The sequence below is a fragment of the Mobula birostris genome, chromosome 10 (genome assembly GCF_030028105.1).
Source record: "Mobula birostris isolate sMobBir1 chromosome 10, sMobBir1.hap1, whole genome shotgun sequence".
Classification (NCBI taxonomy): Eukaryota; Metazoa; Chordata; class Chondrichthyes; order Myliobatiformes; family Myliobatidae; genus Mobula; species Mobula birostris.
The window spans coordinates 50,056,486-50,081,317 of NC_092379.1; the positions used below are offsets into that span (position 1 = coordinate 50,056,486).

The window sequence follows — 24,832 nt, forward strand, 5'->3', positions numbered from 1 at the left end:
CCTGCTTGCATTTACCCTATCCACTCATAATTTTGTATACCTCTGTACCTCTGGCCTTCATAACAAGGGGAATTGAGTATAAGAGCAAAGAGGTCCTTCTGCAGCTGTACAGGGCCCTGGTGAGACCACACCTGGAGTATCGTGTACAGTTTTGGTCTCCAAATTTGAGGAAGGACATTCTTGCCATTGAGGGAGTGCAGCGGAGGTTCACAAGGTTAATTCCCGGGTTGGCGGGACTGTCACATGTCAAAAGATTGGAGCGACTGGGCTTGTATACTCTGGAATTTAGAAGGCTGAGAGGGGATCTTATTGAAACATATAAGATTATTAAGGGATTGGACACGCTGGAGGCAGGAAGCATGTTCCCGCTGATGGGTGAGTCCAGAACCAGAGGCCACAGTTTAAGAATAAGTGGTAGGCCATTTGGAACAGAGTTGAGGAAAAACTTTTTCACCCAGAGAGTGGTGGATATATGGAATACTCTGCCCCAGAAGGCTGTGGAGGCCAAGTCTCTGAATGCTTTCAAAAAAGAGATGGATAGAGTTCTTAAAGATAGCTGAATCAAAGGTTATGGGGATAAGGCAGGAACTGGATACTGATTGTGGATGATCAGCCATGATCACAGTGAACGGTGGTGCTGGCTCGAAGGGCCGAATGGCCCACTCCTGCACCTATTGTCTACTGTCAAACCTCCCCTACACTTCAGGGAATAAAGTCTTAATCTGTTTAATCTTTCCCTAAAATTCAGGTCCTCAAGTCCCGGAAACCTCTTTGTAAATTTTCTCAGTACTCTTTCAGCCTTATTGATATCTTTCCTGTAGGTAATTGACCAGAACAGCACACAATACTCCAAATTTGGCCTCACCGATTTCTTACACATCAACAGAACATCCTAACTCCTGTACTCAACACTTTGCTTTATGAAGGCTTTATGACTCTATTTACCCGCTACCTCACTTTGAAGGTACTGTGGATCTGTATTCCCATTTTCCTGTTCCACCGCTCCCCTCAGAGCCCTACCGTCCACCGTGCAAGTTCACCTCACACTCGCCTGCATTCGGTTAGACACAAGCCGCACTTCTCCAGGATCCTAATTCACCCGCCAAAGTCCAACATGCAGAGCCGATTGAGGAGGGCCCTGCCAAGACTGAGTCACAGAGTACCGTTCCTCTGAAAAATGCTTAAAATTATGAGGGGCGCAGGGAAGGAGAATGTGCAGCGCTCTCTCCATGGCTTTGGGAATCCAAAGGGTGCCCAGCATATGGATCGAACAGCCGGAGGAAGTGGTACATGAACATTTAAAAAGGTACTCAGATAGGAAAGGTTTGGGCCAAACGCGGACAAGTGGGACTGCCTCGGATAGGAATCTCGGTCGGCAGCGACTGGTTGGGGCGAAGGTCCCATTTTCACGCTCTGACATACTCATGGAGGGAGAGATCAGGGAAGTGAGGACACTGGCGATCTGGGACAGTAAGAGGTGGCTGGGTCAGCACAGATTAGTCACCATTGTACCAGCTGACAGGACAGTTCTGAAAGGCCGAGTGGCCTTCACCTGCTCCTGTTTCCCTCTTGGACACCTCACCCAAGGAAGGTGTGCGGGAACGGAGAGACAGGAGTCAGGGTCAGATTCCTGAGGGTGTATGTAAAGATCATACAAGTCAGTGGTTATGTGCAGATAGCTGCCAGAGGAAGCAGCTGAGAAAGGTATTTTTAAAGGGCATTTGGACAGGGTCATGGAGGGATGCGGGCCAAACCTGGTCAAATGGAATTAACAAGAGACATCAGGGCCTGAACGAGCCCTTTTCCCTGGTGTACAGTTCTGATTGAACAGTTCTACGTAGGGAGGGCGATAGTCTCACAGACATGACAAGCTGCACACGTAGATACGGAGTTATGGAGATGAGGGGTGCCTCACTCCCCAGCCTGTGGTACAATTAAACCATCGAGCCATTGGCAACCAGCCAGCAGCCCAGTTGATGGCTGGACGCAGAGTGGAAACCGACTGAGACAGAACAACATACGGGCCAGATGCCTCACCCACCACCGCCCCTTTTGTGACTGACCGGAGCGCAGGGTCCGAGGGCACTGCCGCGTGGTCACATGGCCTGTTCCTTTAACACCAGTCATCTCTGACTGCCCAGTGGGAGGATTTACTTGTGGGGCAGGGAGAATGCTTGGGACCAGGGGCAGTGGGTGGGGAGGGGTTAGGGGGGAAAATACCTCTTCCAAAATCTAACCCTTCCCTCCCACACAACCATCCATTTTCTATCACCTGTGTGCCTATCTAAACATCTCTTACATGTTCCCCCACCCCACCCTGTACTTTCCCCCAATCATCATAACAAAATAACATTACGCCGTCCCGTATTAGCCATTTGTGGCCTGGGGAAAAGTCACTGTCTGTCCACTCTGACTGTGCCTCTTATCATCGTATATGCCTTCCATCCTCTGCTTTAGAGAAGAGCTCCAGCTCGTTCAATCTATCTTGATAAGACAGGCTCTCTGGTCCAGGCAGCATCCTGGTAGATCTCCTCTGCCCTCTCTCTAAAGCTTCCACATCCTGCCTCTAATGAGGCGACCAGAACAGAATGCAATGTTCCAAGTATGGTCTAACAAGGGGGAAGAGAGGGGCGAGGGAGTGAGCACAAGGGACCAGCCTGTATGCTCCAGCTTTTAGGAGCAAGGTTAAATGCTGTAACAGTACTTCATGCTCGAGGACGGTAGTCCCACAAATAATTGTTGAGAAACACAAAGGATTTAAAACACCCCTGTTGTTTCAGACCAGACAAGATGAGATTTAAGGTCTGGAAATGTTTACAGGGCAGGACGACTAGCGATGAAATAGCACTGGCCAAGACTAGGGCCACAACAGTGGAGACTCTCTAACCCAGGCAGCATCGTCGTAAATCTCTACACACATCCTTCCTATGATGAGAGACACATCACATACGAGATCTGAGAGGAGCAGTGTTGATGTTTCCAGCGGGAGAAGCGGGAAGAAGAGGGAAAAAGCACGCTGACCTGCAGGGAAGGTGGGAGAGGAGGGAAGGGGATGGGTCCGTGGGGGTTAAGCTGTAAACAAGTTGACCTGGTCAATAGCTGAATGGCAGCAGTCAGAGGCAAAACGGAGACCAAGGAAGGTAGATGTTGTGAAAAGCAGAGCAGGGAGACGTGCCAGGCAGGTCAGCCTGGACATGTTCCCCACTCCCAGAGGGGGTGAGGGAAACGCAGAGAAGCTGAGCCAGAATATTTTCCCCATTTATTGACCAGAGAACATTATTTACATCTCACTCCCTACCGCTTTCACCCATCAGAGACACCACCACCACCTCCCACCTTTCATCTCCCTCCCAGTTCTGACGGGTGGGGGGGGGGGTAGGAGGGGTGGGGGTCCTTGTCCTGAATCACCGACGCTTGTGCCACATCACAAAGGCACGGACTGACCCGCCGAGTATTTCCAGGCCCTTCCAGTTTCACCGAGGACGGTCACAATAACAAATCTGTTTGTTTCTTCACGGGGGGTGACAGGGTGGCGGGGCAGTGGGGGGGGGGCAACATCTGACAAACGACTGCGTGACAAGTTCGCACGGGGCAACAAAGCTAAAACCTTTATCCAGAGCAACACACAAGGGAGCCGGAGGAAGCCAACAGCGTTAACCCCAACTCCCCGGCATCTGCAGTCTCTCTCCCTCAGGGGCTGCACTTTTAGAGCTTCGCTCCTACTCACACGATTCTGTTTTAGAAAAGTGGCCGTGGTTCTGTTGACATTGTTGGCTAATGTTCTAATTTCTGAAATAAGTTTTTAACACAAAGGACTTGGTGGTCTTGCCCCGAAACATTGACTGTTTATTCCCCACCACAGATGCTGCCAGTCTTGCTGAGTTCCTCCAGCATTTCACGGGCTGCTCTGGATTTCCATTATCGTCAGAACCTTCAGTACACGGATGCCACACCCTTTAACAAACCAAGCGGTCTGAGCGCTGAGAGTGGGTGACTCTCAGTACTGGCACCTGCGTGTTTATTGTTCTCCTTTTTTAAAAAAAAACTTACTTTTAAACCATTCTTGGTTAAAACCTTTACGGACAATCGATGCAGGTGAGCTCGAGAAGACCAAAAATGACAAAGTTCTTCCAGCATTTGACCTTAGATTGTTACCCCGATGGCCACAAGGGGTGGGGAGGGGGGCACAGTCTGGGAGTACACGTTCAGCCGTACAGGAGGATGGAAGTTCTCCACCCGGAGGACGGTGCAACTTCGGAATTCCGTCCCCGAACTCAAACGCCACGCCGGAGTCTAGTCTGTTCACAGACTCACAGATTTCTGGTTATCGAGGGAAGGGGATCTCAGTGATGGGGGGGCCAGGGTAGAAACGGGGGACAGACTGTCTGCCCCGCCTGCCCCACCACCCTGCTCCGAAGTTGCAAATGTCTGAGTGGCCCGGTCATGGCAGATACCGGGAATTCCAACCGCCGGCAGAGGATTCCGACGGCCATTCCGGACTAGATTCCCCTTGGCAGGTGCCTCCCCCTCTGCCCCGACCGGATTAAGTCACACCCAGAGGGAACGCCAGGAGAGACGGACCGGAGCAGGGGGTGGGGGTTTGGGGGAAAGAAGCCTCACGGCGTTTCCGGCATTCCGGCTTCAGTCTCCAGGATGTCGGAGACCGCCTTGCGCTTCCTGGTTTCTGACTCCTGCAAACTCTCCCAGTCCTCTAGCTTCCTGCGGAAGGTCCCCAGGTCCATTTTCCGGATAGCACGGTGTCCATAGCGGCTGGCCTTCAACAGTTCCCTCTTTTCAGCTGGAGGTAGTGGGGGGGAGGGGGAGGGGAGTTTGTGTAGGTAGGGCCAGGAGGGAGGCAAAAGGGGGACAAAGAGGAGGAACGTCAGCCTAGTGAGGGTTACCAGCTGTTGCCCTATTGCCCATGGCACCTCCCTCCCCCAGAGCATGAAATGCCATTACCTCGCTCAGTCTCCCACAATGACCCGGGATACACTTTCAACCTCCAACCCCACCACTTCTAACCCTTTGGCCCCTACACCGCCCCATCTCACTTTCCAGGGTCTCAGAATCCCCTTACACCCACTCCCAGCCACTGGGCCTAGTCTGCACCACCCCCAGCCCACTAGAGTCCACACCAAGGGTCCCACCGTCCTAAACGACCCCTCCCCTCCAAATGCCTTACACAACTACTGACCCTGGGACACCTAACCTCTTCCTATCTCAGGGTCCCCATCTTAACACGACCCTCTCTGCCTCTCCCCCGCTCCCAACCCACCCACCCCTGCAATACATGGACACCTCCTTGCCCACAATCTGCCAGGAGCCGGTTGCCCGTGATCCCCTCCTCCTTCTCTGGACCGACAGCACCCCCCTCTGTCAAAACACATGCACTGACGTGGTGACCCTCCCAGCCCGGGGAGAAGGGGAGACTCACACAGCTCCTGGGCGATACTCCGTCGCATCTCGAGCGGTGCAAAGAGCCATATCTGGTCGAAGACCCGGCTGCCATGCTTGCTGCAGGCCAGTTGGAAGAAGTGACCCTGTGGGGAAAGGAAGCGGGAGGGAGCAAGGATCGCGAGGGGAAGAAAATATAGATTCCAAGGTAAGATTTGGGGATTTTCAGATTGGTTGAAGAGGGAGAGCGATGTGGTTACAAACAGGACGGGAGTGAAGAGCACAACAATGACATTCAGTGCCCATACTTGCCCCCACCACCCACCCACAAACATCTCATCCCGGGTACACCCAGTACCCTCGACTCCAGGCCAACAGTCCCCTTCCCCTTGAAGCACTGACTTGTACTGTAGGAGGTAGCCATTCGGTCCACAGCTTCCTGCTAGTTCACAGTGACCTGGCCTCCTTTCCAGTTCACAGGCTCTCCTGGAATCCTCTGGGGAGAGTCTCTGCCTGCTGCAGCCCACTCTGACCCAGGTACTGAGTCCGAACCCACAGCCAGTTACACACCCCCCACCCCCGACACACTCTCCTTCATCTTACCCTTGTTAACCCTCTCTGTCCCATTTAATATCTCACTACCCTTTGATATAGGCATCCGTTAGCCTCATGAGACCATGGATTTGCGCCTTGGAAGGTTTCCAGGGTGCAGGCCTGGGCAAGGTTGTATGGAAGACCGTCAGCTGCCCATGCTGCAAGTCTCCCCTCTCCACGCCACCAATGTTGTCCAAGGGCCGATAAAACTTGGCACCGGTGTCGTCGCCGAGCACTGTGTGGTTAAGGACACAAGCATTGTGTCCTTAAGCAATGTGTGCCTTGCTCAAGGACACAACACGCTGCCTCAGCCAAGGCTCGAACTAGCGACCTTCAAATCACTAGACCAATGCCTTAACCACTTGACCACTTGCCAACACCCCTTAATAAGACTGATGATAACCCCTCTCACATTGAAAATGAACCTCCTTCCCCCAATCAGGACATTCTGTCCAATTTAGTAAAGCACCCCCCAGAATCAGGACCCCAGTTAACCCCCACCAATAATACATTTAATAACAGTCCTTTGATTGGACCTTCATTAATCCCATCCGTCCTATTTAATATTAATCCACCCCCACAGCAAGACTCTTGTTAACCCATCCCATTTAACAACCTACCCCTTTGATCAAAACCTCACTTCCCCTCTGTCCTGTTTAATATCCACCACTTCCCTAATGGAATCCAACTGAACCCTGTATGTCCTATTTAATAGTAATCCTCCTGATAAAGGGGTTCCCAACCTTTGCTATGCCATCGACCCTTCTGTGGACCCTGGTTGGGAACCCCTGCTCTTGATGGACCCCCATAAACATCCTGCCGGTTAATACTCGGATTCTCCACGCCCAGTTCGTTCTCGTTCTTGTTCGTGTTCGTTCTCTCACAGAGACACACACACGCGCACGCCCTGTTGGCTCCCTTGCTCGTTCGTGTTCGTTCTCTCACAGAGACAGACGTACACACACGCGCACGCCCTGCTGGCTCCCTTTCTCGTTCGTGTTCGTTCTCTCACAGAGACACACACACGCACGCCCAGTTCGTTCTTGTTCGTGTTTGTTCTCTCACAGAGACACACACATACACACGCCCAGTTCGTTCTCATTCTTGTTCGTGTTCATTCTCTCAGAGACATACACATACACACACACACGCCCTGCTGGCTCCCTTTCTCGTTCGTGTTCGTTCTCTCACAGAGACACACACACGCACGCCCAGTTCGTTCTTGTTCGTGTTTGTTCTCTCACAGAGACACACACATACACACGCCCAGTTCGTTCTCATTCTTGTTCGTGTTCATTCTCTCAGAGACATACACATACACACACACACGCCCTGCTGGCTCCCTTGCTCGTTCGTGTTCGTTCTCTCACAGAGACACACACACGTACACACGCGCACGCCCTGCTGGCTCCCTTTCTCGTTCGTGTTCGTTCTCTCACAGAGACACACGTACACACACGCACGCCCTGCTGGCTCCCTTTCTCATTCGTGTTCGTTCCCTCACAGAGACACACACACGTACACACGCGCATGCCCTGCTGGCTCCCTTTCTCTTCGCGTTCGTTCTCTCACAGAGACACACACACGTACACACACGCACGCCCAGTTCGTTCTCGTTCTTGTTCGTGTTTGTTCTCTCATAGAGACACACACACGCGCACGCCCTGTTGGCTCCCTTTCTCGTTCGTGTTCGTTCTCTCACAGAGACACACACACGCACGCCCAGTTCGTTCTCGTTCGTGTTCGTTCTCTCACAGAGACAAACGTACACACACGCACGCCCTGCTGGCTCCCTCTCTCGTTCGTGTTCGTTCTCTCACAGAGACACACGTACACACACGCACGCCCTGCTGGCTCCCTCTCTCGTTCGTGTTCGTTCTCTCACAGAGACACACGTACACACGCGCGCACGCCCTACTGGCTCCCTTGCTCACCGTAAACTTGCGGAGCACGGTTTTCTTCTGCTTTTCGGACACGGTGGTGCTGTCGATGAGGGAGTCGAAGACGTGGCTGCCGGCGGGGTTACAGGCCAGGACGAGGAGGTCATCCACCGGGCTTTCTGCCATGCTGCGCACTAAGGTGATGGGCTTCTCGAAATTCAGCAGGTGCTGCGCCAGGAGGGTGCCATGGTAGTTCACCAGCTTGAGTCGGGCAACACCAGACGGCTGCGGGCGAGAGAGAGAGAGAGAGTCAGTCCCAACGGTATCACAGGCAGATGATTGCCCTGGGTCAGAGACACACAGGGACTCATTGAGGGTGTGGAATACAAAATGGATCCCAATCTACAGGCAAAATATTAAACTGGACAAGAGATCCCTATCAAGGGGTAAAATATTAAACAGAACGAAAGAGACCCTGATCGAGGGGTAAAATATTAAACAGGACGAGAGGTCCCGATCGAGTGGTAAAATATTAAACAGGACGAAAGAGACCCTGATCGAGCGGTAAAATATTAAACTGGACGAGAGGTCCCGATCGAGTGGTAAAATATTAAACTGGACAATGGACTCAGATCGAGGGGTAAAATATTAAACAGAACGAGAGACCCCAAACTATGGGTAAAATATTAAACGGGACGAGAGACCCTGATCGAGCGGTAAAATATTAAACGGGACGAAAGAGACCCTGATCGAGGGGTAAAATATTAAACAGGACGAGAGAGACCCTGATCGAGCGGTAAAATATTAAACTGGACGAGAGGTCCCGATCGAGCGGTAAAATATTAAACAGGACGAGAGAGACCCTGATCGAGGGGTAAAATATTAAACAGGACGAGAGAGACCCTGATCGAGGGGTAAAATATTAAACGGGACGAAAGATCCCAATCTATGGGTAAAATATTAAACAGGACGAGAGAGACCCTGATCGAGGGGTAAAATATTAAACTGGACAAGAGGTCCCGATCGAGTGGTAAAATATTAAACTGGACAATGGACTCAGATCGAGGGGTAAAATATTAAACAGAACGAGAGACCCCAAACTATGGGTAAAATATTAAACGGGACGAGAGACCCTGATCGAGGGGTAAAATATTAAACGGGACGAGAGACCCTGATCGAGGGGTAAAATATTAAACAGGACGAGAGACCCTGATCGAGCGGTAAAATATTAAACGGGACGAAAGAGACCCTGATCGAGCGGTAAAATATTAAACTGGACGAGAGGTCCCGATCGAGCGGTAAAATATTAAACAGGACGAGAGAGACCCTGATCGAGGGGTAAAATATTAAACAGGACGAGAGAGACCCTGATCGAGCGGTAAAATATTAAACTGGACAATGGACTCAGATCGAGGGGTAAATATCAAACTAGTAAAAGGGATCCTGATTGAGGGGTACAATATTAAACCGAACAATGGACTCCAATCAAGAGGTAAATATTAAAGGGACAAGGGGGATCCGATCAAGGGGTAAAATATTAAACCGGAGAAAAGGGATCCTGATCAAGGGATAAAATATTAAATGGGACAATGGACTTGAATCGAGGGGTAAATATTAAAAGGGACAAGGGGGCTCTGATGAGGCATAAAATATTAAACGGGATGACAGTAATCCCGATCGAGGGGTAAGATACTAAACGAGACAAGGACAAGGTCCAGAGGCTTAATAGCCCATGGCAGAGGTCCAATCCCACCCTCAGGGCAGCGTGGGGCTGTTATTTGGTCCCAATGCCTTCCTACCACCCACAAGGTGGCACAGTCCAGTGCCACAAACCAGTTTCTCCCCCTGCCTCGCCACTGACCTCGTATTCGGACTTGGAGTCCTGCTCCGGCAGCTGGAAGAACACCTGGTAGGTCTGGAGGGAGACCAGAAGCAGGAAGCAGGATCGCTTGCGTGAGACGGGTTTGTCACAGTGGAACGCCTGGAGACAGAGAGGGGGAAAGGAAGCAAGGTGGGGTGGGAGGTTGTGAGCAGACAGAAGGGTAGACCTTAAGATCAACATTAACTGGTCGCCACCCCAGCCCATGCTCACCCCCTCCACCCCCATCCGGTTACCCTAGGCCCTATGAGGAGCGTCCCCTCGCCCAAAACCAAGCCTAACACACCTGACCCCTCTCCCACCTGCTCTACCCCCTTTCCCAAAGTATATTCCCTCTCTTCATCTCTCCCACACCTCCTCAGGCCTAAAAACCCCCTCCTGCTGTGTCTTGGCCCCCTTCTCTTGTCTCGCCTTCAGTCAGGACTCCTGCCGCACCCCTTCACCCCAGCATCTGGTGCTGCATCTTTCTACTGTCCCTTCCCTTACCCCCCGGGCACCTCCTTCCCCCATTCCTTCCTCCCTGCTTCCCTCTCGTGTCCTCTCAAACCATAAGCCCTCCTCCCCCATTCCCTCCCAGTGCAAGGGCCCACCCCTCACCTCCAGGAGGTGGCTCATCATCTCTGCCTGGCCGCTGCTGTGCCGGACGCAGCCTGACACCATCTCCACGACCACACCCAGGTGACCCTCAGCCAGGATATCCTCCACACTGGGCAGCAGCTCCCCACATATCTCCGAAAACTGCGGAAGAGTTGGCAGTCAGCCACTGGAAGAAGAAAGGGTGGGCCGAAAACAGCGGAGGGTTGGAGGCCACGCGAGGGCAGGTCGGGAGGGGCAGGCGAGGATGCAGAGTGGGCCAAAGAACGGAGAAAGGGGGGGTGAGGAGGTAGAAGGGGTTGGGGAAAGAGGGGGCCGAGGGGTAGGGAGTTGAGTTCTCCACCCCACCACATTTGGATCTACTCACCAGAGAGGTGGGGGCCACTGCCAGAGCTCGCTGCACAGCAAAGTTGGCCATGGGGTGGAGGGCCAGCTCCTCCAGTCTGCCCTTCAGGTTCGAGGTGTAGAATTCGGTGAAGAGCTTGGCGTCCATCACTAGCACCACTGCCTCCAGCAGCCGACTGCCCGTCCTGTCCTTCATGAATTCCAGGAGCGAGCTGGGAGAGCAAGGCAGGAGGCCATGAGAGAAGTAGGGAGGCTTCTGTGTACCCTCAGCCCTGTCCCCTCTGAACTGGGTACCAGGCCCATGCCTCAGTCCAACGCAACCACCACCACCCCCACGCCCAGCTCCCTCTCATCCATTCCCAACCCAACTACTGTGCCCTTCCTAGCGACGTTCACCCTTCCTCCATCTCCCACCCTCCACTGCCCATGTCCCCTTCAACCCTCGCCATGTTTATCAAGGCCTCTCCGTATGGATCACGGCTTGACACAGCAATAGGTCTGCACATGACAAGAAACTGCAGAGAGTTATGGACACAGCTCAGCTCATCGTGTTAACCAGCCTCCCTCTTCACAGCTCCATCTACACTTCTTGCTGCCTCAGTAAAGCACCCGGCAGATTCCAGAGCCCTACCCACCCCAGACATTCTCTCCTCTCCCTGATATACAAAAGCCTGAAAGCACGTACCAGCAGGCTCAAGGAGAGCTTCTACCCCCCACCCCATTCTAAGACTACTGAACTCCAGTACAGTAAGTTACACTCACGACCTCACAATCTACCCCGTTACGATCTGCCCACACACGGTCTGTATTCCTCCACTCCCTATACACTCTTCAGCCTATCCAAATACCTCTTAAACCACCATCGGTCGGTTTCCACCAGTTGCCCTGGTAGGCCATTCCAGGGACCCAATGCTCAATAAACTTTCCCTCAACGTCCCCTCGTATTTGGTGTCTGTGGTGGGAAAAAGACTGTCTACACTTAGCAACACACACAAAATGCTGGGGAAACTCAACAAGTCAGGTAGCATGTATGGAGGGGAATAAAGGACATATCGGGCTGAACTGCCAACTGTTTATTTCCCTCCACAAGTGCTGCCCGACATGCCAAGTTCCTCCAGCATTTTGTGTGTGCTCCAGCCCTTGCAGAATCTCTCCTGTTACTGTCTACCCTCATTCTGCTTCTCATTATGTTGGAAACCTCGGACAGGGTCTCCTGTCAGCAGGAGAGGCCTCGAGACCAGTGTAGGTCACTCACATTGAACACCGGGGCAGACGAGGAGCCATGGCCCATTCCTGCTCCGGTTTCATTGTGTTCTTTCTTCTTCACAGAGTCTGCAACCTGCTCCAGCCCTGCCTCAGTCTCCCGTCTCCGCGGCCTCCTCGGTGCCACTCCGAGCCCTCACCCCCCCGAGCATCCTGCCTCTGGGCACCGTGCCTTTCGGTGCGGGCTCCTGGGCTCTGGAGCCCCCCAGAGTCCCTCCAGCAGGCTTGCACCTTGTTTTCACTCTCATTCTCGTGGGCAGTTTGATGACCAGAACACAGATCAGGGGACTCTGCTCTTTCTCATGCAAAAGGCAGGACCTCCCAGTGACTAACCAGTGCAATCCCACTTCCCATTCTGACATATCAGTCACGGCCATGATGAGACCAAACTCAGGATGGAGCAGGAACACCTGTCTGGGTAGCCTCCATGCTGATTGCATGAACATCGATTTATCCAGCTTCTCTCCACCAACCCCCCCCCCCCAGTTATTATTCCCCATTCTGGTGACCTCTCACCCCTCCTCTGCTCCTGCTATCATCTCCCTCTGGTTCCTTTCCTCTTTCCCTTTATCCCACGATCCACTGTCCTCTCCTATCAAATTCCTCCTTTAGTGCTTGACCTCTTCCACCTGTCCCACCCCAAACTTCTTTCTTCATCCCACCTCCCCACCCCACCACAACCTTCCCCCTCACCTATCACCAACCAGCTTGTACTCCTTCCCATCTTCCTACGCTGCTTTCTGCCCCTTTACTCTTCCAAATGAAGGGTTTTGGCCCGAAATGTTGACCGTCTCTTCCTCTCCGTAGGTGCCACCCGACCTGCTGCGTGCGTTCTTCTCAAGATTTCCAGCATCGGCAGAATCTCGTGCTTCTAATCACAGTGGTAGTTTCATTTCATGCTTAGTTTTTCCCGATGTGGCAGATGGAATTTAAAGCAGACCAATTATTGCACTTTGGGAGAACAAACCAAGCAAGTCTTCCACCATCGACAACAGGAATTCCGCAGATGCTGGAAATTCAAGCAACACACATCAAAGTTGCTGGTGAACGCAGCAGGCCAGGCAGCGCCTCTAGGAAGAGGTACAGTCGACGTTTCAGGCCGAGACCCTTCGTCAGGACTAACAACGTCTTACACCGTGAATGGCAGGGCATTGAGGAGTGCTGTAGAACAAAGGGATCTGGGAATACAGGTCCATAATTCATTGAAAGTGGTGTCACAGGTAGACGGTCGTAAAGAAAGCTTTTGGCACATTGACCTTCAAAAATCAGGGCACTGAATATAGGCATCCGGATTATATTTTGAAGTTGTACTGGAGGCAGAATATAGAATATTTTGTGCAGTTCTGGAAAGATATCAATAAGCCTGAAGGAATTTATAAGGATGATGCCGGGACCTGAGGGCCTGAGTAATAGGGATGGTTGGATAGGCTGGACTTCATTCCTTGGCGCGCAGGTGAACAAGGGGATCTTATGGAGGTATACAAACTGACCAGCAGGATAGGAAGGGTGAATGCACAGCCTTTCCCCCTCAGCTTGGGTGCAACTGGAACTTGTGCTCATAGCTCTAGGATGAAAGGTGAAATATTTAAGGAGAGGAAATCTGTTCACTCAGAGGGTGCTCCAAGTGTGGAACAGGTTGCCAGTGGGAGTGATCGATGTGGATTTAGTTGTAACATTTAAAGCAGCTTGGACAGGTCCATGGATGGGAAGGGTTTGGAGGGGGATGGGAAGGGTGCAGGTCGATGGGACTGGGCAGATTAGGTGGGTATTAACAGAAAGGGCCAAACCGCCACCTTGGATGCTCTAGTGCTGAATAGCTTTGTGTGCCTCCCCGACAATGACTGTACAGAGAACAGGTTCTTACAGCCGGGGGTGGCAGTGGGGACAAGCTCCCACTCCCTATTAAATGCTCCCAACGGTGCGCGTCCTAAATAGCCTCTGACAACCAGTCCAGCTCCTGGCCTTCACATGTGGCTTGGCCGCTAAGCTTGGCGGAACCGTTTCTACTAACAGGAGATGCAGCAAAAGGCAGTTTTCCAGCACCTTAAAACCAGTCGCTTTGGGCAAATGGGGCTTGTCAGCTCATCTGGGAGGAGGAAAATTCTAATCTCAAACCTCCGCTGCCTTGTGGTGATACCAACTCATGGGGAAGGCTTCAGGAGTGAACCCCCAAGGAAAAGTCCCTGAGGCAGTCCTACATTGAGTTCAATGCTGACTGGCAACTCCTGTGACACTGCTGGTGCTAAACTGTGCCGGTCTCTGCTGTTCCTCTGGGGTCATCAGCTGCGTGGAGAGGGGGAGCTTGCTGCAGGGGCAACCGCTTGCTCTCCATAGCGTGCTACCCTGGCTTGCATACCACATAGACAACATAGCTATGGTTCACCCCAACCAACAGAGGCATCACAAAGAACCATAAGACAAAGGAGCAGAATTAGGCCGTTCAGCCACACGAGTCTGCTCAACCATTCAATCGTGGCTGATTTATTATCCCTCTCAACCCCATTCTCCTGTCTTCTCTCTGTCACTTTTGACAGCCTAACTAATCAAGAACTTATCAATCTCCGCTTTAAATGTACTCAATGACTTGGTCTCCACAGCCGAATGCACCCTCTAGGTTAAAGAAATTTCTCCCCTTCTCTGTTCCAAAGGGACGTCCTTGTATTTTAAGTCTGTGCCCTCTTGTCCTAGACTCTCCCACTATGGGAAATATCTTTTCAAAGTGCACTCTATCTAAGCCTTTCAATATCCGATAGGTTTCAATGAGATTGCCCCTCATTCTTCTAAACTCCAGTGAGTACAGGCCCAGAGCCAACAAACACTCCTCATATGTTAACCCTTCCATTCCCAGGATCATTCTTGTGAACCTCCTCTGGACCATCTCCAATGCCAGGACATCTTTTCTTAGATAAGGGGCCCAATACTGCTCGCAATACTCAAAATACGTTCTGACCAGTGCCCGATAAATCCTCAGCATTAGGTCATTGCTTCTATATTCTAGTCCTCTTAAAATGAATGCTAACATTGCATTTGCCTTCCTTACCAACGACTGAATTTACAAAAGTTTACCTGCATTACGACTCCCAAGTCCCTTTGCACCTCTGATTTTTGAATTTGCTCTCCAATTAGAAGATAGTCTATGCCTTTATTTCTTCTCCCAAGGTGAATGACCTCCCCACACTGTATTCCATCTGCCACTTCTTTGCCCATTCCTTAAGTCAGGCTAACTGGCCTATCACTTCCCGTCTTTTGCCTCCCTCCCTTTTTAAAGAGTGACCTTTGCAACGGTCCAGTCCTCTGGAAATGAAATCTAGTGATTCTTGAAAGATCAGTTAATGTCTCCACAATCCCTTCAGCCACCTCTTTCAAATTCAAGCTTGAGCTTATTGTCACTCAACCGCTGAACGCAATAACGTTCCCTGGACCAAGTGCACAACACCGTACGTATAAATCACACACAAGGTAATACTGCCACAAATAAATTAACAAATAAGGTGCACTTACGTCAGAAGTTAAACTCCACTGGCACCTCATACGTGATGAGACCTGGTGGCGGCAGGGAGTTCCATCATCTCCCAGCCTGGGGGAAGAAGCTGTTTCTCATTCTAACAGCCCCAGCGCCTCCTGTCTGATGGTGGAACCCTGGGGTGCAGTCCGTCCGATCTAGGAGACTTGTCTATCTTTAGGCCTTTCAGCTTCCCAAGCACCTTCTCCTAAATAAACACTCACTTCCGCCGCCAACACTCTCAAATTCCTGGCACAGGCTGGTACAGCAGGAGAACAGGATCTTCAGCACACCATGTCATGGTGAACTAATTACATTAAAGGGTTAACTAGGTGCTTCTGCCCACACAATGTTCCTATCCATCCATTCCCTGTCAAAGAACCACACAAATACCTCTATCGTATCTGCCTCCACCACCACCCAAGGCTCACACCGCTTGCCCTGCCCATCTCTTTTGAATAGTCCCCCTCTCACTTCAAATGCATGCCCTCATATATTAGATATTTCAGCCCGGGATGGGGTGGGGGGGGGAAGGAGATACCAACTCTCTACTCTATCTACACCTCTAATAATCGTATAAATGTCTATCAGGTCTCCCCTCAGCCTTTGACGTTCCAGGGAAAACAACTCACGTTTGTCCAACCTCTCCTTACAGCTCCCGTCCTCCCATCCGGTGATTTGCTGCTGTATCCTCTCCACACCCTTCCTGTAAAGGGCCAACCAGACCCCAACACAATCCTCTAGTTGTGGTAGGGGGTGCAGACTGAAGGTGAGAGGGGACCCGAGGGGCAAGCTTCTCCCCCACAGTGGGTATGTGGAATGAGCTGCCGGAGGTCAACAGCAACACCACTGCTTCCCTCACACAGAGTGGGTGGGGGCACTGAAGTCAACTGTAACCTCACCTCACGCTATAAACGGAGATGTGCCTGCACGTGCTCGTGCACGCCTGTGGCCATAAATGGACATCTCCCTGCACATGCTTGTGAAATTCTGTGTACAGTGCTTGTACGTTGACATGGTGCACGCCTGTGGCTATAAACGGAGATGTGCCTGCACGTGCTCGTGCACAATGTGTACACGTTGGCACAGTGCATGCCTGTGGTCACCGGCGTGGTCGTGCTCTCCGAAGATGGCAGGACATAGCCGCCATCCACAGGCCACGCGTGCCTGAGCGTGCAAGTCACATGGAACCGTGAGACAGAGTACGGCCACGGCAGGGGAAGCGGAGACGGCGGGAGACGAGGGTTACCTGTTCTGCCCATCCTGGCATGGCTCCCCGAGGGACTTGAGAATGGCTGAACATAGCTCCTGAGCCACGTCCGGCAGCCTCCGCCCCAGGACGCGGGCCGCCACCTGCAGCACCGCGCTGGCCGTGGGGTTGGTCAGGAACTCTGTGGAGAGATGAGGAGGGTGAGAGAGGCAACCTCTGCAGATCATCCCTTCCCTCACTGGCCCCCTCGAACCTCGCAGTGGCGAGGGACTCACCTGTCATGTTGTCTGCCAGCAGCTGGGCGTAGTCACGCAGCTCGTCCAGGAACCCTTCCGGGACGCTGAACTCCTTCACCTGTCCGGCACGGAGGTCCAACCCTCTGTCGAGGTCAAAGCCTGTCGGAGAGGGGTGAGCAGGTCACAGGCCGTAGGCGTGTATGAACGGACGGACCGTGGGAGCGGGAGGAGGAGGGAGGACTGGACTGGAACGTTATCAGGGATCAGATGATTTTATACAGGTCGACCTTCACTAATCCGGCACCATTGGGACCCGAGGAGTGCCCGATTAGTGAAAATGCTGAATTACAGAAGGATCACATTAAGCATAATCAGTGCCAGATTATCGAAGGAACCGAATTACAGGTAGTCGGATTAGTGAAGGTCGACTGTACTAAATACGCAATCAGGAATGAGTGAAACACTGGATTTAAACCAGGGATTCCAGCAGTTTATATAATGCCTGGGAGTCAGCCACAGGTTGGAATCAAACCCTGAAGTCCGGGTATTCATCTGGAATATTGCATTCCCGGAAGTGGGTTACAGGCTGGGATCTAACCCTGAGGTTTGGGGGGGTGGTGTTGATTTGGAATACTGGATTCCCGGAAACCCGGTTACAGGTTGGGATCCAATCCTGAGGCTTGGCTTGGGGGGGCGGGGGTGCAGGAGACAGCGTTCATTTGGAATATTGGATTCCCAGAAGTGAGTTACAGGCTAGAATCTAATTCAAGGATTCAGGAGGTTTACATATAGAATAAGTGACTCTCAAGAGTGAGTGAAATGCAATCCAGAGGTTCAGGGTTCAAAGAACATTCACTAACAAAGTACAGCCTGACATCCACTTCCTTACAGACAGCCACAAAACAAGAAATCCTAAAGAACCCATAAATTAAAAACCCCGACAAACACCCAAGGGGGAGGGGAGGGGGAAAACAAACACTAGACGGTAAATGACCTACAGAGTGAAAGTGAGTCCTCCGACACGAAGCCTGGAGCAGGAACACAGCCTCAGACTCAGAGCAGAGTAAAGCTAACAGAACAGCAAGCAGAACCGGTCCTGACACACGGCCCAGCGTTTATATCATCCATACGTCAGTCGTTCCTCACACCAGGACCCAGGCCACGTAGCATTGATACGCTCAGAGCCTGGACAACGCCTCCATGTTCCGGCCTATACCCGAGCTTTCCAAACCGGCCCAGCGCTTAGATTGACCAAACCTCACTCTGGAATTCCTCCGTCTCCTGCACGCCTCAGTCCCCCCCCATCCCACTCCATCTCACACCCATTTACCTCAACCCTTGACTCAGCCTCCTCTTCGCATGCCTCTTCATCGCTCACGGTGACAGTTTACCATAATGGTTTTTTTTTAAAACAGAAAAAGCATTGTAAATATTTCTTGCTTTGGGAACCATGAGTAAGTTGTCACCTGAAATGTTTGGAATGAGATCCCCAGTTCTGAGTTACAGGCTGGGATCTAACCCAAGGGCTCAGCGTTTTTACGTCGAGAATGACAGATCCCTGTGAGTGAGTTACAGGCTGGTATCCAAGCTACAGTCTCAGGGATTGATAACTGAAATGCAATATTCTTTCAAGTGGGTTGTAATCCAGAGAGGTTGTGATGTGGAGAACATTTGAGTGGTTGTCCCACCGGATGGTGCGAAAGTGCTAGACTCACCCTTGGGTGTGTCCTTGTGGGTGCTCCTCCGCAGTTTGCTGGCACAGGGCACCACTCCCCCCAGCACCTGCAGGAGATCCCGCACGAAGAGATTGCCCTGCGCGTCCCTCACGTATTTCAGGAGGTCGCCGCGCACACAACTGCTCAGCTGCCGGACCTGCCCCTCCAGGGTTCTGCCCTCGCCCCCTTCTTCCTCCTCGCCCTCTGCGTCGTCATCCTCCTCCTCCTCCTCCTCCTCCTCCTCCTCGCCCTGCTCCTGCAGGTTGCTGGCGAGCTGGGTCACCTGCAGGAGGGCCGCCTGCATCACGCGGGCCCCGCACCGGTGGCTGGCCACGAGCCACAGGTGGGGCTGGAGGGCCGCGAGGAAGCGTCGCAGGGCAGGAACGTCGCACTGGTCCACCAGCCGCACCAGGAAGATGCTGCCGTCGGGGTTGGTGCAGACCCGCACCTCCCTGCCCTTGATCTCTGTCAGCACGTTGGAGAGGAACAGCCCTGGCCGGGGAGAGAGGAGGAAGAGGATGGTTAGCAAGTCCAAGGCCACAGTTCCACCACCCATTCCCTCCTCTCCCCTCCCCAGCCTACCACTCACTCCCTCCTCCCATCCCTCCCACTATCGGCCTTCAATCCCCCTCTGGCATCACATTCTGTCCGATTCCTCCCCTCCCCCCCCAGGTGACACTGACGCCGTCCCTCACTCTTTTCCTCCTTGTCCGGAAAGCCGTTCATTAACGTGGGCATCAGCTGCTGACAGTAGACGAGGACGCCACGGACTGAGTGGTGAGGACTATCGTTTTCCTCCACCACGCTGCCCCGTTCCCCGATCGGTCCGCCACCGGAAATCGATCCACTCCCACGTCGGTTCCTCCGCTGTCTCTGTCGGGTGCGGCGGTCATATTGGTAAGGGCGGCGGCGATGCTTCGCCCCTGCGGCGGCCATCTTGTTAAGGGCAGCGGCAATGCGTTCCTCCCTGCTGCGGCCATCGCGGTAAGAGGAGACAGGGAGCGCGTGCGCCATGGCTGACCAGCGTCCATCTTGGGAAGGTAAGACCGGCGTGGACAGAGTGGGAAATGCCCACCTTGGGAAGGCAGCTCCTGTGTGAATGGAGAAGACACTATCTTGGTAAAGGATGTTTGGGATTGATAGGATTTTTAAAGTGCTTTGCCTGTCCCTCCCCTCGTTCCCTCCTCCAGCTCATCCCTCCCTCACTCCCTCCTCCAGTTCCCCATCCCTCCCCTCGCTCCCTCCTCCAGTTCCCCGTTCCTCCCCCGCTCCCTCCTCCAGTTCCCCGTCCCTCCCCTCACTCCCTCCTCCAGTTCCCCGTCCCTCCCCTCACTCCCTCCTCCAGTTCCCCGTTCCTCCCCTCTCTCCCTCCTCCAGTTCCCCGTCCCTCCCCTCGCTCCCTCCTCCAGTTCCCCGTCCCTCCCCTCACTCCCTCCTCCAGTTCCCCGTTCCTCCCCTCTCTCCCTCCTCCAGTTCCCCGTCCCTCCCCTCGCTCCCTCCTCCAGCCTCCCGTCCCTCCCCTCGCTCCCTCCTTCAGCCTCCTGTCCCTCCCCTCGCTCCCTCCTCCAGTTCCCCATCCCTCCCCTCACTCCCTCCTCCAGTTCCCCGTCCCTCCCCTCACTCCCTCCTCCAGTTCCCCATCCCTCCCCTCGCTCCCTCCTCCAGTTCCCCGTCCCTCCCCCGCTCCCTCCTCCAGTTCCCCGTCCCTCCCCTCACTCCCTCCTCCAGTTCCCCGTCCCTCCCCTCACTCCCTCCTCCAGTTCCCCGTTCCTCCCCTCTCTCCCTCCTCCAGTTCCCCGTCCCTCCCCTCGCTCCCTCCTCCAGCCTCCCGTCCCTCCCCTCGCTCCCTCCTTCAGCCTCCTGTCCCTCCCCTCGCTCCCTCCTCCAGTTCCCCGTTCCTCCCCTCTCTCCCTCCTCCAGTTCCCCGTCCCTCCCCTCGCTCCCTCCTCCAGCCTCCCGTCCCTCCCCTCTCTCCCTCCTCCAGCCTCCCGTCCCTCCCCTCACTCCCTCCTCCAGTTCCCCGTCCCTCCCCTCGTTCCCTCCTCCAGTTCCCCGTCCTCCCCTCTCTCCCTCCTCCAGTTCCCCGTCCTCCCCTCTCTCCCTCCTCCAGTTCCCCGTCCCTCCCCTCACTCCCTCCTCCAGCCTCCCGTCCCTCCCCTCGCTCCCTCCTCCAGTTCCCCGTCCTCCCTCTCTCCCTCCTCCAGTTCCCCGTCCCTCCCCTCGCTCCCTCCTCCAGCCTCCCGTCCCTCCCCTCACTCCCTCCTCCAGCCTTCCGTCCCTCCCCTCACTCCCTCCTCCAGTTCCCCATTCCTCCCCTCTCTCCCTCCTCCAGTTCCCCGTCCCTCCCCTCGCTCCCTCCTCCAGTTCCCCGTTCCTCCCCTCTCCCTCCTCCAGTTCCCCGTCCCTCCCCTCGCTCCCTCCTCCAACCTCCCGTCCCTCCCCTCGCTCCCTCCTCCAGCCTCCTGTCCCTCCCCTCGCTCCCTCCTCCAGCCCCCCGTCCCTCCCCTCGCTCCCTCCTCCAGCCTCCCGTCCCTCCCCTCGCTCCCTCCTCCAGCCTCCCGTCCCTCCCCTCGCTCCCTCCTCCAGCCCCCCGTCTCTCACCTTGCTCCCTCTCCTCACTCCCTCCTCCCTCCCCTTCTCCTTCCCTACACTCACTCCAACCCCACTCCTTTCCCAACCTACACCAGCTCACTCTCTCCCACGGCTTCTTCCATAGTCACAGTCATACTTTATTGATCCCGGGGGAAATTGGTCCACCAGGCCATCAGACTGCTTAATTCATCAGGCACAGCCGTATTTCTATGTTATATTGACTATCCTGCAGTACGTAATATTTAGTATAAATTATTACAGTTGCACCTGCACACTTGAACAGGTAAGGTAAAGATTTTACTCCTCGTGTACATGAAGGATGTAAATAATAAAGTCAATTCAATTCCCCTTCACACTCCCTCCCCAAACATTCCTCCTCGTTACTCCTCTCCCTCCACCCTCAACTACAACCCTTCACTCATCGACCTCTCCCGAATGATTGCCTAATCGCTTTGCCTCTCCTCCCCTGGCAATGCCCCCAGCCCACTCCCCTAAACCCCGACCCCTCACTCCCCCAGCCCTTCTCCCCTCCCCTCCCCCATTACCCCGTCGCGCTCCCCTCTCCCCTCACTCGCTCCCTCTCCCCGCCTCCTTCCTTCCCTCCCCCTCTGCCCCCGGGGGCACGGAGGCCGGCTTCTCCTCACCCTTCTCCTCCTTGTCCGGGAAGCCGTACATCACCCTGGGCATCAGCTGCCGACCGTAGCCGAAGTCGTCGCGGTCCGAGCGGCCGGAAGCCGCGCTCCGCTCCGCCATGTTGCTCCGTTGCTGATTCCACGCGCCGGAAGCAGTCATTCGTCGACCCGGTTGCTCCTTTGCCACGGCTGGGCGCGACGTCCATCTTGGTAAGTGTGGCTTCAATTCGTCCCCGCCAAGGCGGCCATCTTGGGAAAGGGATACAAGAAGCGCATGCGCCTTATCTGACTACCTTCCATCTTGCAAAGGTACGACCTCGGTAAATAACTTGGAAACGGCCATCTTGCTAAGGTATTGGTTGGGTGGCTGGGAAAGCGGCCATCTTGGTAAAGGATACTGGGATTGTTTGGGTTCGGTTTGAAGGACTTCGCACATAACAATAACTCCACCATACAGTGGACTACTAATGCAGCGTGGGCAACGCTGTGGAGCCAAACTAGTTGGAATGGGAAGAAAAAGAGGTTTGGAGTGCATTGGTAGGCTGTAGTTAATTTGAAACTAATCAATAAGCTCCAAGACCTTCGTCTCAGTGTCTTCTTGTGCAATTGGATCCTGCATTTCCTCACGTGTAGACCCCAATCAGTTTGGATTGGCAACGACATCTCCTCCACAATCCCCATCAGCACAGGTGCACCATGAAGCTGTGCTCGGGCCCCTGCTCTGCTTGCTTGACACTTCTGACCGCGTGGCCAAGCACAGCTCCAGTGCCATATTCAAGCTGGCTGATGACACCACTGTCAAAGGGGGTGACAAGTCAGCACTTAGGAGGGAGATTGAAAATCCAGCTGAGTGGTGTCATAACAACAACCTCTTACTCGATGTCAGCAAGACCAAGGAGCTGATTATTGACTTTGGGAGGAGGAAACCAGAGGTCAATGGTCATCGGAGGATCAGCAACTTTAAATTCCTCAATATTATTACTTCGGAGGACCTGTCCTGAGCCCAGCACAAGTGGAATTACAAAGAAAGCCTGGCAGTGTCTCTACTTCCTTAGGAATTTGCAGAGATTCAGTGTGACATCTAAAACTCTGGCAGACTTCTATAGATGCTACATCACCGCCTGGTGTGGAAACACAATGTCCTGAGTGGAAAATCTAACAAAAAGTGGTGAATACAGCTCAGTCCATCACGGGTAAAGCCCTCCCAACTATTGAGCACATCTACATGGAGCATTGTTGCAGGAAAGCAGCGTCTGTCATCAGGGACCCCCACCACCCAGGACATGCTCTCCTCTCACTGCTGCCATGCTCTCTTCTCACTGCTGCCATCGGGAAGAAGGTACAGGAGCCTCAGGACCCACACCACCAGGTTCAGAAACAGTTATTACCCCTCAACCATCAGGAAGGAGGTACAGGAGCCTCAGGACCCACACCACCAGGTTCAGGAACAGTTATTACCCCTCAACCATCAGGAAGGAGGTACAGGAGCCTCAGGACCCACATCACCAGGTGCAGGAACAGTTATTACCCCTCAACCATCAGGAAGAGGGTACAGGAGCCTCAGGACCCACACCACCAGGTTCAGGAACAGTTATTACCCCTCAACCATCAGGAAGAGGGTACAGGAGCCTCAGGACTCTCACCACCAGGTTCAGGAACAGTTATTACCCCTCAACCATCAGGAAGGAGGTACAGGAGCTTCAGGACCCACACCACCAGGTTCAGGAACAGTTATTACCCCTCAACCATCAGGAAGGAGGTACAGGTGCCTCAGGACCCACACCACCAGGTGCAGGAACAGTTATTACCCCTCAACCATCAGGAAGGAGGTACAGGAGCCTCAAGACCCACACCACCAGGGTCAGGAACAGTTATTACCCCTCAACCATCAGGAAGGAGGTACAGGAGCCTCAGGACCCACACCACCGGGTTCAGGAACAGTTATTACCCCTCAACCATCAGGAAGGAGGTACAGGAGCCTCAGGACCCACACCACCAGGTTCAGGAACAGTTATTACCCCTCAACCATCAGGAAGGAGGTACAGGAGCCTCAGGACCCACATCACCAGGTGCAGGAACAGTTATTACCCCTCAACCATCAGGAAGGAGGTACAGGAGCCTCAGGACCCACATCACCAGGTTCAGGAACAGTTATTACCCCTCAACCATCAGGAAGGAGGTACAGGAGCCTCAAGACCCACATCACCAGGTGCAGGAACAGTTATTACCCCTCAACCATCAGGAAGGAGGTACAGGAGCCTCAGGACCCACACCACCAGGTGCAGGAACAGTTATTACCCCTCAACCATCAGGAAGAGGGTACAGGAGCCTCAGGACCCACACCACCAGGTTCAGGAACAGTTATTACCCCTCAACCATCAGGAAGAGGGTACAGGAGCCTCAGGACTCTCACCACCAGGTTCAGGAACAGTTATTACCCCTCAACCATCAGGAAGGAGGTACAGGAGCTTCAGGACCCACACCACCAGGTTCAGAAACAGTTATTACCCCTCAACCATCAGGAAGGAGGTACAGGAGCCTCAGGACCCACACCACCAGGTTCAGGAACAGTTATTACCCCTCAACCATCAGGAAGAGGGTACAGAAGCCTCAGGACTCTCACCACCAGGTTCAGGAACAGTTATTACCCCTCAACCATCAGGAAGGAGGTACAGGAGCCTCAGTGCCCACCCCACCAGGTTCAGGAACAGTTATTACCCCTCAACCATCAGGAAGGAGGTACAGGAGCCTCAGGACCCACACCACCAGGTTCAGGAACAGTTATTACCCCTCAACCATCAGGAAGGAGGTACAGGAGCCTCAGGACCCACATCACCAGGTTCAGGAACAGTTATTACCCCTCAACCATCAGGAAGGAGGTACAGGAGCCTCAGTGCCCACCCCACCAGGTTCAGGAACAGTTATTACCCCACAACCATCAGGAAGGAGGTACAGGAGCCTCAGGACCCACATCACCAGGTTCAGGAACAGTTATT

At 53.6% G+C, this 24,832-nt stretch overlaps 1 protein-coding gene across 1 annotated transcript; it reads right to left on the bottom strand.

Moving 5' to 3' along the window:
• Positions 1-3,247: 3,247 nt before the first annotated feature.
• On the bottom strand, positions 3,248-22,004 carry LOC140203993 (nucleolar protein 9). The gene is made up of 11 exons (XM_072270211.1): positions 21,849-22,004; positions 19,308-19,703; positions 18,613-19,104; positions 16,937-17,056; positions 16,701-16,842; positions 10,709-10,898; positions 10,345-10,485; positions 9,730-9,849; positions 7,923-8,153; positions 5,435-5,540; positions 3,248-4,798 (listed from the first exon to the last, which is right to left on the bottom strand). Exons 1-11 carry the CDS (start codon positions 21,994-21,996, stop codon positions 4,617-4,619), a joined length of 2,268 nt encoding a protein of 755 aa, XP_072126312.1. The 5' UTR covers positions 21,997-22,004; the 3' UTR covers positions 3,248-4,616.
• Between the last annotated feature and the right edge of the window lie 2,828 nt (positions 22,005-24,832).